The 17,246-nt window shown below is 44.5% G+C and overlaps 3 protein-coding genes across 8 annotated transcripts; 1 reads left to right on the top strand and 2 right to left on the bottom strand.

Moving 5' to 3' along the window:
• The first annotated feature begins 144 nt into the window (after positions 1–144).
• LOC105462538 (nuclear distribution protein nudE-like 1-A) lies at positions 145–8,911 on the top strand. 4 transcript variants are annotated; one of them, XR_976071.1, is made up of 9 exons: positions 145–289; positions 679–893; positions 2,033–2,323; positions 2,414–2,550; positions 2,639–2,821; positions 3,390–3,511; positions 3,892–4,104; positions 4,429–4,499; positions 6,995–7,011. XR_976071.1 is itself a non-coding variant. In XM_011709204.1 (8 exons), exons 2-7 carry the CDS (start codon positions 808–810, stop codon positions 4,057–4,059), a joined length of 987 nt encoding a protein of 328 aa, XP_011707506.1. In that variant the 5' UTR covers positions 145–289; positions 679–807; the 3' UTR covers positions 4,060–4,104; positions 4,429–4,508. The 4 variants fall into 4 exon arrangements, 3 of the variants coding, with proteins under 3 accessions (XP_011707506.1, XP_011707508.1, XP_011707507.1); XM_011709204.1 differs by lacking the exon at positions 6,995–7,011 and having other exon boundaries at positions 4,429–4,508; XM_011709206.1 differs by lacking the exon at positions 3,892–4,104 and having other exon boundaries at positions 151–289; positions 6,995–8,911.
• A 99-nt stretch (positions 8,912–9,010) lies between these two features.
• On the bottom strand, positions 9,011–13,336 carry LOC105462539 (histone H3.3). 2 transcript variants are annotated; one of them, XM_011709209.1, is made up of 3 exons: positions 13,251–13,336; positions 10,334–10,469; positions 9,011–10,190 (listed from the first exon to the last, which is right to left on the bottom strand). In XM_011709209.1, the coding sequence occupies exons 2-3, from the start codon at positions 10,459–10,461 to the stop codon at positions 9,908–9,910; spliced, it is 411 nt and encodes a 136-aa protein (XP_011707511.1). In that variant the 5' UTR covers positions 10,462–10,469; positions 13,251–13,336; the 3' UTR covers positions 9,011–9,907. The 2 variants fall into 2 exon arrangements, with proteins under 2 accessions (XP_011707511.1, XP_011707509.1); XM_011709207.1 differs by lacking the exon at positions 13,251–13,336 and adding an exon at positions 11,580–11,693.
• Positions 13,337–14,205: 869 nt separating this feature from the next.
• LOC105462537 (histone H3.3) lies at positions 14,206–17,108 on the bottom strand. 2 transcript variants are annotated; one of them, XM_011709202.1, is made up of 3 exons: positions 16,978–17,108; positions 16,180–16,362; positions 14,206–15,762 (listed from the first exon to the last, which is right to left on the bottom strand). In XM_011709202.1, the coding sequence occupies exons 2-3, from the start codon at positions 16,305–16,307 to the stop codon at positions 15,480–15,482; spliced, it is 411 nt and encodes a 136-aa protein (XP_011707504.1). In that variant the 5' UTR covers positions 16,308–16,362; positions 16,978–17,108; the 3' UTR covers positions 14,206–15,479. The 2 variants fall into 2 exon arrangements, with proteins under 2 accessions (XP_011707504.1, XP_011707505.1); XM_011709203.1 differs by lacking the exon at positions 16,978–17,108 and adding an exon at positions 16,679–16,770.
• Between the last annotated feature and the right edge of the window lie 138 nt (positions 17,109–17,246).

Below are 17,246 nucleotides of genomic sequence, written 5' to 3'. Positions count from 1 at the left end.
TCAAACTTATGATTGGCCATTCGACGCCATTTTTAATATTTTCTAGTACTTTTGCGATACTGCCATAAGCCGGTCGCGCTTCTCTGATAATCTAGGACTCTAGAATCGACGACATCCGTTGAAAGGCGCTCCGAGTGTTTCTTCATGTTTCTCTCTCTCCATCTCCCACTTCATCTCTCTCTCCATCTCAGTCTCGTCGCCGTCGCTCCGTCTCGGTGTGCGCCACCGACTTTTCTACGCGCCTGCCTGCACACCTCCTCGCCAGCCCAGTGTGACTCATAATAACACGGTAATGACATTAGCGTTACACGCGACTACGTCTCGCCCGCGGAGTGATCGCCCGAGGATTCCGTTGGCCCGTCTCGGCGGACGTCGAGAGCCGCGCGTTCGTGAGGAGAGGCATCTCCCCCCGAGTGCCCAACTCCCGATTATTCCCACGGCTCCGAAGGCTCTCTTGCTCCAGTGAGTCAGAGTTGCCCCGCGCGAGCGAGAAAATGCGCGAAAGATGCGCTCCCGACACGCTCGCGACTAACGGCTCCAACTGCTGCTAAACGATAAACGAGAATTTACGCGTCGCCTGAACGTATTCGGGGCTCTTCCCCTCCCACGATTTGTGTATCCTCGACCGAGAGGAGTGTCAGCTTCGACCTTTTGTCACTCTTGTGTGCCTCCTTGCAGGATGTCAGGGTGCAGCGCGTGAGAGTCTGTACGTGTCTGTAACATCTCGGAGGACGTTAAGGAGGACCAACAGGAGGACAACACAGGATTGCGCGCGGCGTCCTCCCGATCGTCCATAAAGCGGCAGCAATGATGGATCTGGATCCGCCGGAGTTTCTGTCGAAAGACGACGAGATTCAGTATTGGATGGATCTGGCGAACCAACTGCTCCAAAGGTAGATTATCTTCGTATCGAGCCTCGAGCGGCACGAATCGCAATATCGTAATCTATCGGGGTCAAAGCGACGCCGATAGTTATCAGGATATTGATATCATTTGCTGCAACGACGACGCGACTTCACAAAGTTATCATTTCTGAGTTGCTCGCAGAAAAATGGAAACCTAAAGAAAGGAGGATAGAAAGAGCATACTTTTACTCCTGTATAATTGGTTGTCAATTGTACCCACAATTGAATTTTAAAATTAATATCGCGAAAGTTTAATGATTCAAAATATTCAAGCTTATTTTCTGGAAAGCTTTGTTTTTTGAGCTGCGTCGTTATTGCGGCAAATGATATTGATTTGATCCTTAACATGTTTCACATAAATCACTGGTGTTGATGATTCGCGCTGGATTTTCCATTCAGCTTGCTCTTTGTAATAATTTTTGTAGTTTTTAAGGAAACACGTTATGAGTTACATTTTGCTTAACCAATATAATAAATACAAACAAAAATACCATGTTATCCAAATGGTGAATGAAGAAAAATCAGTGCGGCACAAAATTTATTAAGCACTTTAATAGAATCAAATGAAAACTGTTGCTATATTGCACTGTGGTCCAAGAGATTACTCCATTTTAGAAATATTACTCTTTTTACGGAACACAAAAATTTATTATACATATTTAAAATTGGCGCAGCACGAAACGTGTGCAATTTAACAGAATTAAGTGAAAAATGTTGCTATTGTAGTCCATAAATTACTTTGTTTTAAAAGTATACTTCTTTACATGTGATTGGAACACAGAATTTTATTGCATTGTGTGCAAATGAAAATATACATACAAGTTATATTGTTAATTATTTTATTCGGGGCTGAATAGCCCAAGATATTACTCCATGTTAAAAGTATACTCCTTTCCATGTGATTGGAACGCAGAATTTTATTGCGTCGTATAAATTAAAATATACATACAAATTATATTGTTAATTACTTTATTGGGCACTGAATAGTGAATCATTACTTTGCATATCCAGCATAAATTTTTGATAATTCGTTAAATATTATTCTTTGTAAACATAAAATAAAAGCCGCTAATAGTGATTTCTCTTTAAAGTAAAGAAATTAAAAATAATGTCTCTTGATGTCGCAGGAAAGACGATGTCGAGCGGGAGCTGGAAGAGTTCCAAGAGAATTCACAGATGCTGGAGAAAGAGCTGGAGACCTCCCTGGAGCAAGCGGAAAAGACGAATAGGGAATTGAGGCAGAGGAACACGAGACTCGCCACGGAAGTCGAGCAGCTGCGAACGCGGCTAGATCAGCAGTCTGCGGATTGCGCCATGTTCCAGGGAAAGGCGCAGGATTTACAGCAGCAGCACGAGCACCTGCTGAAGTATATTAGGGAACTCGAACAAAAAAATGACGACTTAGAAAGAGCACATAGGTATTTAATATTTTTATAAGTGAACTCATAATAATTTGTTAGTAATTTGAGTTTGGTTAATAAAAGCCACGATATGTATTTGTCTCGTAGGATAAATAGGGTCACGGAGGAGGAAATAGAAGCTAAGTTTAATTTAGCTATAGAAAAGAATGCCTTGCTCGAATCGGAACTCGATGAAAAAGAAGGCCTAAAGGTCATAGTGCAAAGACTGATGGACGAAGTTAGAGGTAATTGTGTGGATTAGTCCCTCCTTTTTAAATTATACTTATTACTTAATATTTATACAACGACAGCTGATCTTCCGTCGTATTTTAGACTTGAAGCAGGAGATACAAGTACACGAGAGACATCACACCGACAACAACAAGTCGGTCGACAGAGTTCGTAGCATCGTCGATAGTAACAAGCTGCAGGCCGAATTGGAGTCGAATTCACCCGCTAGCCAAATAGTCCCACAAACCATACCTCAGAACAATACGACGACGTCGCCGATAAAAAGTAGGTTGTACAAAACTCTCGTTAAGGTGAAGCACGCTTTCCATTTCACGTCGAGAAGGCAATCGTCAAAATTGACAGATGTGACAAATCGCGCAGACGTCAAAGAATGCTCGAATGGTTAGGATGAAAATATGGACAAACGTATAGTGCATGAAATGAAAATTACTAATTACAAAAAATAGCTTTATAGACCACGATCTCTCGTCTCTGCGTTTTGCTTCGCTATTTATCTTGAAATAACTATGTAACAACTTATGAAATTGAAAAGGAAATAGAATAATGTACAGTATCCATTAAATGTAACTGAATAAATATTTTTGGCAGTATTTTAATTTTTTTGTGTTTTGGCTTCTTTAGAAAAAAAATCTTTTGATGTAGAATTAAAACTATATAAGTGTCGAACGACAGAGATTTATCAAATTTACCATTATAATTATATTTGACCTCAAATATGATAATATTTATAATAATTATAAGTAAATAAAGTAAAACAAATATATATATATATATATATATATATATATATAAATTATATGTCATTAATTTTTACTATTGTGTTTCTCGCTAGTTGGAAATGGAATGGTAGGCGGTGTTATTGGGAACAACAATAACAATGTGAACCAGCCATTGCCACCCTGTACCAGAATACTGGCAATGAACATGATCGGTGACCTTATGCGAAAAGTCGGGGTAAGCATATACAGTACTTTGATAGAATTTTCATTACACTCCTAGTTTTCTAAGCTTGAAGCATGGCTTGTATGTTTCTCTATATTTACGCGTGAGTTATAGTTGCTGTATATGAAATTTGATGGTACGAAGCAATTATCCGTTGTCGATATGGACTCAGTTTTTATCAATTCCTACAAACGAGCACTTTTTTTCCTTATAAAGATCACAAATTGATAAAATGTATAATTATGTGTGTGTATATGTGTTATATATATATACGTAATATAAAACAGATGTAAATATTCCCTATAAGTAAGTCCTATCATAAGTAAGTCGGAACTTGATTTTCGCACTTGGAGTGGATGGGAGTTAGTGTGATGTAGTTGGAATTTTGGTAGCTTGACAGGTGGGTCTGTGTGGGCTGTAGGAGAATAAAATGCACTTGTCCGAGCGGACAAATAACGAATACCACCCCGTCTACCGGCCTATCGGCGGCCCAGACTCACGCGTCTGCTCGGTGTATACGGCAACAACCTAGACCGACCGCGTGCAGATCCTCGTCGTGATTTCTCCTCATCATTAAAATTATTTTGCGTCTCCTTAAGGATCAGGTCTCGATATTTTATTTTCTCGTTATTATACAAACGCTTTTTTTCCGACTCACATCCACGTCTTTCACCATCCCGGTTTTTAATATGTGCACCGCCGAACGTTCCACATTTCAATTATATTAAAACAATGACTCTACGCGATCCTAACACTCCTTGTAGTCCTTGTCAATCCCAACACACATCTGTCGCAACTCTCTCGTTAATTCAACATTCGTCGCAAAATATTGTATCAATGTAACATTTGTCGTGCTGCTTATCGTTTAGCTCTGAAGATATTGGTAAAAAGTGCCATGTCTCTGATCTCGTAATTATTCTTCTCCGCAGGCGTTGGAGAACAAGCTGAACACGTGCAGAAACGCGTTCCGAGAAGATCAAGTGCGTCAAGATCTCTACAGGTAACACAACAGTCACATTTTAATCATGTTAAATTGTGTTGTTGTATTCTCTTATTCCACATCGTGCGCACACACTGCACACACTCACAAGCAAATGTCGTGTATCCATCCTTACGGTACATTTTCTCTCTTTTTTTTTATCTTGCCGTTAAAGAAAGCACGCTTCTCGACCAGAAATCTCGAAAAATTCCGAACAAAGTCCGCATACGAAATAATACATGTAGATGATATACTGACTCGATCGTACTTATTGTTAGCGTAACAACGTTGGTTGTGTTTCTATCGATTATGCTTGTTACGGTTAGCGAGCCAGGACCTTCAATTTTTATGTATATTTAAGGCTTTTTTACGCAATATTGTGTACTACTGATTTTTCTAGAATAATTGAGATAGCTTGATGGAGATAGACGGCTACTCCTACCTGATAGACGACTGCCCTTATATTTACATAGCAAAGAGTCTTTATTTTAGTTAAATTTGCGCAATTAATTCCCTTTACGTCATGTTATATTTATCACGATTTGCTCAGTCACGATTATTTATATAGTACCGTTTGCCTCTCCATTTTATACATTTTAGGAAATTTTTAGCTTGTCTGCTTACGTGCTTCTTAGACGATTGTTAAAATTAAGTGTATACAAGTAATTAATGACAATGAACATAGTGTTTTAATCGTAATTTTGTGTACTTCCTGAACATGTTGTGCCATGTTTGAGTTTGTTCAAAAATAAATGTCATTATTTCCGATTGGGAGCTACTATCTAAAGATCTTATTTTCGATCAAATTTAATTTAATTTATCGAAATTCGAGAATCGTTTATGTACACATTTATTTCCCGAGATAAATATGTACAATAATTCTTCACACACATACACATTTATGTGTTGCATGCAATGTGAAAAAGATCTTGATTGCAAAGTGCAATAAACACGTCTCCCACAATGTGTTCGGATTTGTACATATTTGTATAAATTTGAACATGAAGTAGTTGCAATTAAATTTTGTATATACATATATAATATAGAATATTACACGCGCGTGCAGCCTGATGTTCTCTCAACCACTCTCAATTTCGTATCGTTCCATTGTTAGTGATAAATATGACTGTGTATTTTACACAAAGCTCACTTGCTAGCAGACAATTATTACGTAAATAAGTCGTCCGGAAATTCGTTAATAGAAGAACGAAGTGAGTGTCGTTAATTCCAAAATACACATTCTATATAATTGGCGCAAGCAAAAGCTGCATTTCGCGCGCGTGTAGAGAAAGATTCAACCAAGTACAAAATGTTTTGAAATTGTGAAAAAAAAACTGTGGTAATAAGCTACGTATATTTTTAATTTTAGCGATAAATACGTGTGTGTACATAATGTATTATATATAGACGCTAAGCGCCACGGCATGTGCAGTTACATTAAGAATTTGTTCGGTTCTGTAAAGTAGAAATGTGATGAGATATGTGCGAGATGTTTAGGCAACTTTGAAACATAGCGTTCACATACATTAGAATGCTTTTCTTGGCCGGTACAGATAATCGGTTCTTATACTTATTGTTAGCCATAAGCTATAAATATGAAGCATTCTCACAAATTGACGTTCTATATTTAACGAAGAATAAATTAAAAAAGATATTTTATTAGCACAAATAATAATTTCATAAAAACAAATCTACAATTTTAATATAATATCACAATATAGAATACAATTTTAATTTAATATCGTTACCTGGTTCTTTTTGGCTTTTATTACTGCCTCTTTCCAAGTGTAAATGCAGTAAATTGAGAATGCCTTATACTTATGGTCAAGGCTATATTTAAAACTATCTTAAGTACAGTCTTAAAATGTTCAAACGAATCGCAGAACTGTATTGGCATTAAGATATTATACTTAAGACGATCTTGTAATAAGAACGGATTATAAATACCAGCCTTTTATTTTATATACTGCCATATATTGAGTCGTATACTCGAGTCTACATTAACGAGAGATTATTTGGCTCAATCTACAAAGGAGTTAATGAATTTTTGAAAATAATGTACCGCACAAAATACGAAATGCTACATGTGACTTGCACTTGTGAGTCCCTCCTTGCATGAATAGCTGTTATTTTTACATTGCACAGTATAGCAAAAAGATGTTGTTAATGTCACATTTTTTTTCTCTTTAAATATATATGTTGAATTAATTTCGAGGTATTTCCGACTGTGCGGCTATCTATGGCACTGATGTCGAATCACTAAGACTACGGTCCACACTTGACGCTACAAATGCTTCGAAGCATCTCTTTTGATTAATCAGTCCGAAAAATTCTTTCCTTCGATTGGTCAATCAGTTGCCACGAAGCGTGTTAACGTTAAGTGGACCTGCACCTTAAACGTTCACTGTCGCAAATATACTCGCGCTCGAGGTTTTTTTTTTCTTTTGTTTCTTCTTTTAAGCATTAGACATATAAACGTGAGCTATAACAAAAGATTGTTGCGTCTGTTTGATTAGAGCTAGACGACAGGTCCGAAGCCCGGCCACAGGAAACAACAACCACATTCGATTGTAAGCGATTGAATATAAATGGCGAGGATGTAATGTCGCATCGTACACGCGTCCGCACGTCCCGTTGCGATCCCGATGTTTAATGTCAGAGTCGGAAAATTCCCCTTAAAACGACTTCTGTTTCAAGTTTTTCCGTTAAGTTAGTCGACGAGAGAGATAGAGAGACGGTGCTCTCACGCAAGATTGGGAAGGCACGTCCCGTCGTGCCTCGGCGTGAAAAAGTCGTTTCTGTTAAACACGGAGGACACACGAGGGTGATAGATTCTCATATATGTATTCATTTCGGCCGTACAGCGGCGTTCCACCGCTGCGCCGACGACACTTGTCGCGATATCTCGTTAAGGAAATATCGTGCGGAATAATTACGACGGCGGGTCGGTGAATCATCCATTGTAATATCCGCAAGTAGGTACGAGATTATGGGTGTCGAATGGCCGCTGTAATTATTGCGAGCGATATTTCCCCGACGATGCCGGGGCCAACGTCGTCGACGGGGAATACGATACCGCTGCGATCTGCAATATATCTGTATTATGATAATACGTCTCTCTCCGCGTTTCGGTCACAATAAATAAAGGATATATTTTATTATATATATATTAAAAAAAAAAAGAGGGAAATCTCTACGTATGCATAAACTTGTTGCTGTAATAATCGAAAATACACTGGTACTGACTTCAACTTCGACCTCTCTACTACGCTAACGTTCAAGCCTGTTACGCTACATTGATAATAATTAATATGTATGATCGCCACGCGCGCGCGGCAACGTATAACCGACGTAGTAAACGATGATTAATTGTCGCGTAAATGTATATAACCGAGGGTAACAGAGATAAAAAAGTAACAGAGTATATCGTTACTTGTATATCCGAGTATTTATATATCTGAATCAGGTACTCTTCTAATTTTTTTTTTTCCTCTTTTGCGTCGATCGTGCCGAGACGTTTTGTGGTTTCCCTCTTCGACACCGCGCGACACTACTAAAAGTCGCATAAAAGGAAGAAAATTGTAAATATACGCATACGAGGGAAGAGCTCGAGGCAATAGGATTGTTAAGCCACTTAGTTGTTAAGCCAGCAAAAATCTCGGCTTGTGCTCCTTTTGCGAAATCGATGGCCTCGATAAAATCTTGTAATCTCGCGAAGGACGATAATACGGAACAAGCGTAGATGTTACAAAAAATAAAACAGCAGCTTACTCGTACGAGGGAAATTCGTGGAATTCTTAAAATTTTATTCTTCCAAATCTATAATAATAGTAACTTTAATTGTAATAACTTATGTGACTTGCCGTATTATTGCCTCGGGCGCTTCGTGTATTAAAATATGAGTAGCAGTGAAGAATCATTTATTTATTAAAAAGCGAGAAATAATTGTGACGTTTGTAGGTAAAATTACACAAGTAATAAGTAATTTATGAACTTAACGCGTAGGGTATAATATAATTTGTATTTACCATTTGTCTATAAACAATTAGTGCATATTTACCTTGTGAAAATGTGTACTTTTTAGCGTTTTTAAATCTCTACATATATAATTCTATATTTTTTTTAATATTCCGTAAAAAATAAAAATGTCTTAATTGAAGTAATACTTTTTTTGCGACGAAAACGATTGGATCGATTCCAATAATTAGATATAATACATAACGCTTATTATATAACAAAGGCTAGCAAGATACGATTGCGCCGAGTTTACATCTGAAGTTTAGTTCTTTAAACTGCAATTACGGAAAAAAAATGGATCATCGGCAACGTATTAAAAGAAAAAAAAAATTGTTATCCTGAATAGAAAAATCATAATCGAGTTGTACTATTGTGAGAATGTGAATTTCATTCAATAAAAGTCCTTATCAAATTTATAACGACGCCACACCTTCGTGTTCGTAATTAAAACCGTATCGAGTTTCACGGACGGGCCAGGCTCGGCTGGAGTGTTCACATAAAGCCAAAGGTAAAAGTCGTGCGCACTTGAGATTTTTATTTACGAAATGCGTTTTTATTTTTACACAAATTTTTACACAATGCTTAGGTGACCAAAAATGATGAATCATATGTAACTTGAGAGTACAGAGATCTAATACGTTAAGCACGACATCGGGTCACTATGAAGGGTGTCTTACACTCTAATGCACGCTTTCTTTTTTTTTTTCTCCGAGTACTAATGATATAATGACATTGTTATGCGTAACATTAATGACGACAAAAAGAAGAGAAGTAGAGAGGGTGAAGGAAGAGAAACGCTAACGAACGCTATCTAATCAAAACCATCTAACAAAACTCTCTCTCAGCGTAAATTATATATATATATATATCGCGTAAATCTGTGTGAATATCCGCCCGGTATTACGTAAATGTGTGCGAATCGAAAAGCCGTGTTTATTTAAGCGCCGTTCGAGATTCCGAAGAAACGGGGAAAACAAAAAGGAAGATAAGATGAAAGTGCCCTCGACTGGCATTCGCATGTCCGTTCGTATCTCAAGACCGTCCTAAGTAACATCTTAAGATGCACGGCACAGGATTGGCTTGCAACAGTCTTAAGAACGTTACTCACAGGGACGGTCTGGAATATAAGAACCGACCACCGAATACTGGCCTCTGACTCGCGATATTCTTCGCGAGGTCCAATCGAAATCTATGTTTGTTTGAAGAAGACGGGACTAATCACCGGGAGGGATTAACGCTACGGCGCGTGTCTCTACGTGAATAGAACGAAAGTTATATAGAGCTTGGAATGAAAGTGCTTCATCCACGACGATTGCAAACGGTAATTAATAATAATAATAATTAATAATAATAATAATAATAATGGTCGCAGTGAGAACGGTATGTATGCGAGTTTTACATAGCGTCCCCTCTTAAGCACGCTCGCCGCGGATTCGCCGGGCTAGCTGGATGTCCTTAGGCATGATCGTCACGCGCTTCGCGTGGATCGCGCACAGATTGGTGTCCTCGAACAGGCCGACGAGGTACGCCTCAGACGCTTCCTGGAGGGCGCCGATCGCGGCGCTCTGAAAGCGCAGGTCGGTCTTGAAGTCCTGCGCGATCTCACGAACCAGCCGCTGGAACGGCAGCTTCCTGATCAGCAGCTCGGTCGACTTCTGGTATCTTCGGATTTCTCGAAGCGCCACAGTACCGGGCCTGCACAACACGGAAATCCGCTAGAAAAACGCTGTGCAGCGTCGTCCCGGGGCAAATCGGGGGAAGGGGCGGGCGATCGAGAATCGTTTTGCGACGCGTCGTTCTCTTTTTTTTTCCTTTTCTTTTCTTTTTCTTTTTTATACCTGTAACGATGCGGCTTCTTCACGCCACCGGTGGACGGAGCGCTCTTCCTGGCCGCCTTCGTCGCGAGCTGCTTGCGGGGAGCCTTTCCTCCCGTCGACTTACGGGCAGTCTGCTTGGTACGCGCCATGATTCAACCTGCGTGCGGCAATAATTATAGTTAGAGACTATATAGGTGCCTATTCCGCGTGTATCCAGAGAGTGATCAAGGGGGAGAAATTCCGCGAAACGCGAAGAAATTTCTAGAGATTCTAGAGATAATGGGAACCCAGAGGGAAGGGGGGATTTTAATTTGCACGGCCGCGTTCGACGCTGTCGGTACGGTTTTTTTCCCTTCCGTCGCGGTAGGGGGAGGAGGGAAGGAAGAGACTCGCGGCTTGCGCTGTTAATGGGCTGCATGGAATTGCAGGCGGGCTGTGTGGTCATTGACAATTTCTAATCGGTGGCGCGCGATGACGCGTATAGCGATGCCAATTGCCGAGCGATGCTTAGAGAACGGATAAGCACGAAGGAACGGGAAAAGTGCACGGCGGCGGCGGCGGTGGTGGTAGGGAAAACGATAGAGGGGCGATAATAGCCGCGGGGCGGAGGGGTAGAGGGGCGGAGGGGGTGCAAGACTCGTTGCCGCGGTGTGCATACATACGCGCGGAGGGAGAGACCGCCGCGCGCACCGAGAAAACGCCGCTCCGCGCTGCGCGCGTTGCGCAATGCACGAACTTTCGTTCTCCCCCCGCGGCGCGACGGCGAGGAGGTAGAGCTGTAATGGGGTAGGGAGTGGTGAGGGGAGGGGGGTGAGCGCGAAGGAGAGGGAGGGAGAGGAAGAAACGGAGAGAAGAGGAAGAAAAAAAAAACCCACGCGCTGTCAGCCGAGGAATTCGCGTCCGCGGCGGAGAGCGGCGTCGTCGCCCGAGATCCCCGAATTCCCCGATCATCGGGCACGCGGAATCCGACGACGACGACGCTCCCGCGGGGGAGATCGGCTCGCACGGCGAAACCCGGGACGAAACCGGAACGGCGGCCGCCGCGGCCGCCGTCGTCGTCGCGGCGCGTTCCCGCAACGCGAACGTCAGTCGCAAAATGGTGGCGGACGGTACGCGGCGGCGGCGGCAGTGAAAATCCGGGGGAGGATTTTTCCCGAAATCTCGTCGGTCCCGCGTCCACCCGGTCGCTCCTGGGCGCGCGGGCGCGCACGAGGGCGATCACACCGGAGGATTCGACACGCGGATCCGCTACCTGAGCTTCACCTACCTGAGGCGGGTTATCGGGCCACGAGCGGGGATGCGAAGCGAACTAGATACACTATCCGTTTCCTCGCACACTCCGATGGCAGTGGACGCTCTCCCGAGTCCACGGCTCTCTCGCGCGTCCCTACCCGCCCCCGCGCCGCCCCGCGCCTACCCGCCGCCACCCGCCGCCGCCGCCGCCGTCTCGCCGCGGGAAATTAAATCGCGCGAGAGGCACGTAGGAGCCCGCGGTGCGCCGCCGGGGCCAATCCGGCGATGGGCCGTCGGCCGGCCGGCGCGCCCCATTGGTCGCCCGGCTGCATCGAGTGCGGCGCGAGTGCCCTGTCAATCGCCTCGAAATCGCATGTACTACGATACGCTCTCCCGACCGCGTTGGGACCCCTCCCCTCCCGCCCCGGTCACCTCCTCGCCTACGCCATCACCTCCATCACCTCCCGCGTCGCCGTCATACCCTCCACTCCCGTCGCCTCGGCACCGACGATTCTCCGTATGTACCCGCGCGCGCGCGCGCCCGAGAGAGGAGCGCGCGCGGAAGAACGCGGACGGTGTCGCACGCGCGTCGCATATACAGAAACGGAAGCTCTCGGTCATCTCGCACGGCGAGGAGAGAGAGCCGGGGGAGAGGCGGCAGGCGAGTTCGATGGATCGATGGACGCCGCGGAAATCTAATGAGTTTTCAGGGATGTAAATGCCTGGCGGCGTGCGAGAGACAGAGAGAGAGAGAGAGAACATGGAGAGCGGCGACGATTTCCCGACGGGGCGCGAGCGAGATCAATAAAACGACGTAGAACCGAGCGAGAGAGCTGAGCCGCGCGGCACGGCGACGCGACGTGTCCCCGTGCTGCGCGGCTCAAGAGGAGGAGGAAGACGCCGCGCCGCTGTGGCTTTTACGCTCGCGCGTAACTCCGCGTTCTCACGTGACCGCCGTGTATGCATTATCGCGCTTTATTCGGACCAACGCTGATCGCGTCACGTTGCCCCTTTCCGCGTTTTCGTGTTCCTCCGTTACCGCCGGCCGCGGTCGTGGACGGCACGATTAAGGAAGGAAGGGGGGAGCGGGCTACGAGACACAATTGCCACTCTCTTAACAAAAGCAAATAGGAATCGCGCGCGCGCGCGCAAAATCGACCGCCTCGAATTGAGAACCAGTCGGCCGCATGCCCGCATACAACTCGACGGCGCTATAAATGTAGGATATGGCCGTGGGGTGCCGGGGAAGGGGCAGGGCAGGGAGGTCGAGATCGCTTTGCTTTGTCTCCGCGGACGTGCGCGACGCGACCCCGCTCGTCGTCGTCGTCGGGCCGACCGCTATGCGGTCGGCGCGTTTTAACCTGAATTCTCTCGCTCGTGTTAACCTAGGACGAGAAAGACGCCGAGAGAGATACCCCGCTTGTACTCGCGGCTAATTAGACGCTCCCGGGTGGGGGGGGGGGAAGGTACTCTGTTTTCCCCTCCCGCTCTCTTCCCCTCACCGAGGAGGCCGCGTTTTCGCGCTGATGAGGAAGAACCGCGAGGCGGAAAATCGAGCGCGCGCGTCGGCGACGACGACGACGACGGTTACTCCGCGCGCGTCCTCGCGACGATTATCCGCGCGAAATAGTCCCCCAAGTTTCGTCCTCTCCCGGGAGAGGAGGGGACGGGAAGCGAGGGGGGGAGGGTATACGTATATACTCACAGCTTAATTGCCACGCGTAAAAGTCTCTCGTGATATCGTCCGCTTGGCTGATCCCCGGGCTATCCCTGTCATCCACAGGTCGCAACAGAGGGGGGGGGGGGAGGGCGAGAGGAAAAAAAAGGAGCGCGCGAGAGGATGCGTGCGTGTGTCGAAAAGCGGCGACGCGACGCTACTGCCTACTGTTTAGTTGTTACACGGGACTCGGGAGAAAGGCGGGCTATCGCGAGCGATAATAACGCGAGCGGGGCCCCCCGCGCGGCGGCTCGTGACGTAGGGGCAGAGGACTATTTCGCGCTGTTACGGCTTTACGGCGCCGCGTATCGATCCGCGAAATCGGTGAGAGATCGATGCCCGGCCTGTAGTTGAGGAGAGAGAGAGATAGAGATGCACGCATCATGCACGACGCAGTGGGAAATAAGAGCCTCGCGCGAGCAAACGTGCGCGCACGCACGTTCTCGCGCTAGATTTTTGCGCGCCGTGCGGGACGCGATTGCCATAGAGCGTCCGCGCGCGTCACAACGCGCCTCATCGGCGTGGGCTCGCGCGAATCGATAGCGACGTGCAGCTTCGCGCAAATGCCTGCACAGGAGACGCGCACGCACGCGCGCGATCCCACGCGGCTTTAGAGCCCGGATATAAGCGCGATATACATCTGTGTAAACTGTAAATATACCAACTATAAATAAATATACCAACAGAAAACATACAAAGATTTAAAAGGACACCCAACGGCCCGATCTCTTACATTTTTGTTTTAAAAGAACTTACACGTATATCTATATCGCCGCGTGATAGAAAAGTTTTACGAATCAAGAATTAATATTTTTGAGACAATTAATATGAAGAAATTGATCCCGATATCCTGAATGTCAATTTGTAACTTCTGTTACTTCTCTATCAACGCGACGATACGTATCAGATCACACAGAAAAAAGACGAGATACATGAAGCAACGTTCGTTACATCCATTAGAAAATGTATTTTGTTATAATGTCGTTACAATCATTCAGTTAGTAGTATAATCGTTAAGATAATTACAACCTATAATTGCGAACTCGGCGAGAAGGCTGCATTTGGAACGATAAACTCATTCTTTCTCCCTCTCTCTCGGGAGAGAGTTCTTTAATCAATAGTAATTTATACGACAGTCAAAAAGAAACAAAAAGAAAAATTTTTTTAATATTCTATAATATCTATCTTCCGAACGTCTCTGCAAAAGAGATCTGCAATTTACGTGTGCAATGTCAATTGCAGCCTTCTTGTCGCATCTTCAATAATAATGTGTACATTATGTATGTATTTATTAAATGAAATTTCTGACGCGGACATAAAACACCTATGCTCTCTAAGCTCTTACAATATATTTATAATATATATATATTATACTTAATATGCGCGACATATCCACTACAGGTCAATTTTTTGAGAGTTCTAAAGAAGTGAGGACCGAACTATATGCGTTGTGTAATGATATTATAATAAACAACTAAGGGCAATCTGCACGCGGGACGCGGCGACGCTTGTCCACGCGGCCGAGCGTTTGCCGGGCGTTCCACGTGCAGGGGCTGCGATGGTAATAACTACCAGTATTCCTCTGTATATCTGTTACTGTTCTATTTACTCCTCTCAGTACAGGTAGATATATCCCTTTATATGAAAAAGTGCACACATAGCGATTACCGATACATATAACTAATAAATTTTGGTCTATCGTACGACTTATTAAAGGTCGAACTGAATACGAACTCCGAGAAAAATTAAGTTCCTTAAATGAAGCGTTCTTAAAATTAAGCGGTGATACCCGGCGTTCTACTAAAGAAAGAAATACGTGATTTCTATGTGTGGTATATATTGCTGCACGTGTTTTATTTTTGCTATATATTTAGATGTAAGAAAAAAAAACTAATGGCCGTTTCTGTGACGATTTTCTCAAGTTAAAAAAAAAAGCAATTATCGATCTTCTTTTAATGTATTTTAATCCTGACTTTTTCTTTTTTAATTTAATCATTGTACGAATTGTGAATCGCGTCTCGTTGAATCGGAAAGTCCAACGAAGGCTCGCTATTACGTCTTTTTTTTTTAAATCCTGGTATCTATTACAGCGGTTGGCAGTGTGTTAACTATGATAAATATACACGGAAGAGAGTCAAGAAGAATTTTGGATCGTTCAGAAACATACAATGTCCAAATGATAATAAAATGAGAACGCTCTGTGTACTCGCGTACGGCTTAAGCGCGTTCACCGCGAATTCGCCGCGCCAGCTGTATGTCTTTTGGCATGATCGTGACACGTTTGGCGTGAATGGCGCACAAATTCGTGTCTTCGAACAGGCCGACCAGGTAAGCCTCCGACGCTTCCTGGAGGGCGCCTATAGCGGCGCTCTGGAAACGCAAATCGGTCTTGAAATCCTGAGCAATTTCACGCACCAGACGCTGGAACGGCAATTTCCTGATCAGCAACTCGGTAGATTTCTGGTATCTTCGAATTTCTCGAAGGGCAACAGTACCGGGCCTGAGAACAACACACATTCAAGATAACACAGAAAATGTCTAAAAAAAATTAATGCGTTTGATTAAAAAGTAAACTGTTGTTTTTTTTTAATTTTGATTTTCAAAGACAAATATAAAGTGTTGCTAAAATAATTAATAAATAATAAACTTAATTAATATATTAAAATATTAAATATATTAAATTATTATTTAAAATGATGTATAACTACATGTAACTAATAAATTATTTTTTTTTTCAATATCATTTGAACTTTACAAATTAGAAATACGGTCAAAATTGTTATTCAGAATTTCTTAGGAATGTCAAGTTGACGGTCATTTGTATTATTCTCGAAATAGACGATCTGTCAAACGCGAGTTTACATTCGTACAAACATTCTTGCGTTTTCCATACATACGTATACACATATACGCGTACCTGTAACGATGAGGTTTCTTGACGCCTCCAGTGGACGGCGCGCTTTTACGCGCCGCTTTGGTGGCGAGCTGCTTCCTGGGCGCCTTTCCACCCGTCGACTTACGAGCTGTCTGCTTGGTACGTGCCATGACTACGCGTGAGTTTTCGTCGTTTTCCTTTCCTTTCTAATGCCCGACAGGGTCCCTGTAGTGGGACAAAGCACCACACGTTATATATGTTTACTCGGTGGACGAGCGGCGAGAGGGAAGGGAGGGGGGGGGGGACAGCAATCTGTGACCCCCGCGCGTGTAACGCACACAATGGAGAGCGTGGAGGAGGGGGAGAGGGAAGACGGGAGACGGGCAGAGGAAGAGAAAGGGCGGAACGGAGAAAGAAAAAAAAGAGGAAAAGACGGGACGATCACTGGATACCCGTCGCGCGATTCCCCCGGGAGTTCGGGAATACGCGAAAATACGGGCGGGATCGCGAGTCCCGACGAATTCGGGCGCGCGACGCTTACGCGCGAGCGTTATCGCGACGTCGATTTCCCTCCAAAAGTAATGAGCACACACACAATAAACAAGATGGCGATCGCCGCCGAGCACCACTTTTCCCCGCGAGGCGTGCTGCGGTCTCCCCCCCCGAGTCACGCGCGTCGCCGCGGAAACCGCTCGCGTTTTCCCACCCGCGCGACGCACGGACGTTTTTCCACCTCGACGTGTTTTTCGCGAGATTTTCCCCGAGCGCGAGGAAACGCCCGCCGCGCGTCGCTCGATCGACTCGGGTATCTCGCGCGCTCGTCACGGCGAGACGACTCACCTGATTATTTTCCTGTCTCGAACAAGCGAGCGACGCCTCTCCACGAATACGCCTCGAATCAGCAACGTACTGCACGACTGGACGACGCGAACTGACGCGAACGCACGGGGAATGGCAACGCAAGAGCAGTGTTGTTATGCGAGTCACCTTTTCGCGCATGCGCACTGCAGCGCTAACGAAACCCAGTAATGGATACGAGTATACGACAGAGTGGTCAGTGGAAACGAGAGGCCCCTTGTTTATCAACTCTAGTATGTAACTTTATATTA

Source organism: Wasmannia auropunctata, unplaced genomic scaffold, assembly GCF_000956235.1.
Source record: "Wasmannia auropunctata unplaced genomic scaffold, wasmannia.A_1.0 LD336097.1, whole genome shotgun sequence".
Classification (NCBI taxonomy): domain Eukaryota; kingdom Metazoa; phylum Arthropoda; class Insecta; order Hymenoptera; family Formicidae; genus Wasmannia; species Wasmannia auropunctata.
The sequence above is the reverse complement of the archived record's forward strand: the minus strand, read 5'-3'. Positions and strand labels throughout refer to the sequence as shown.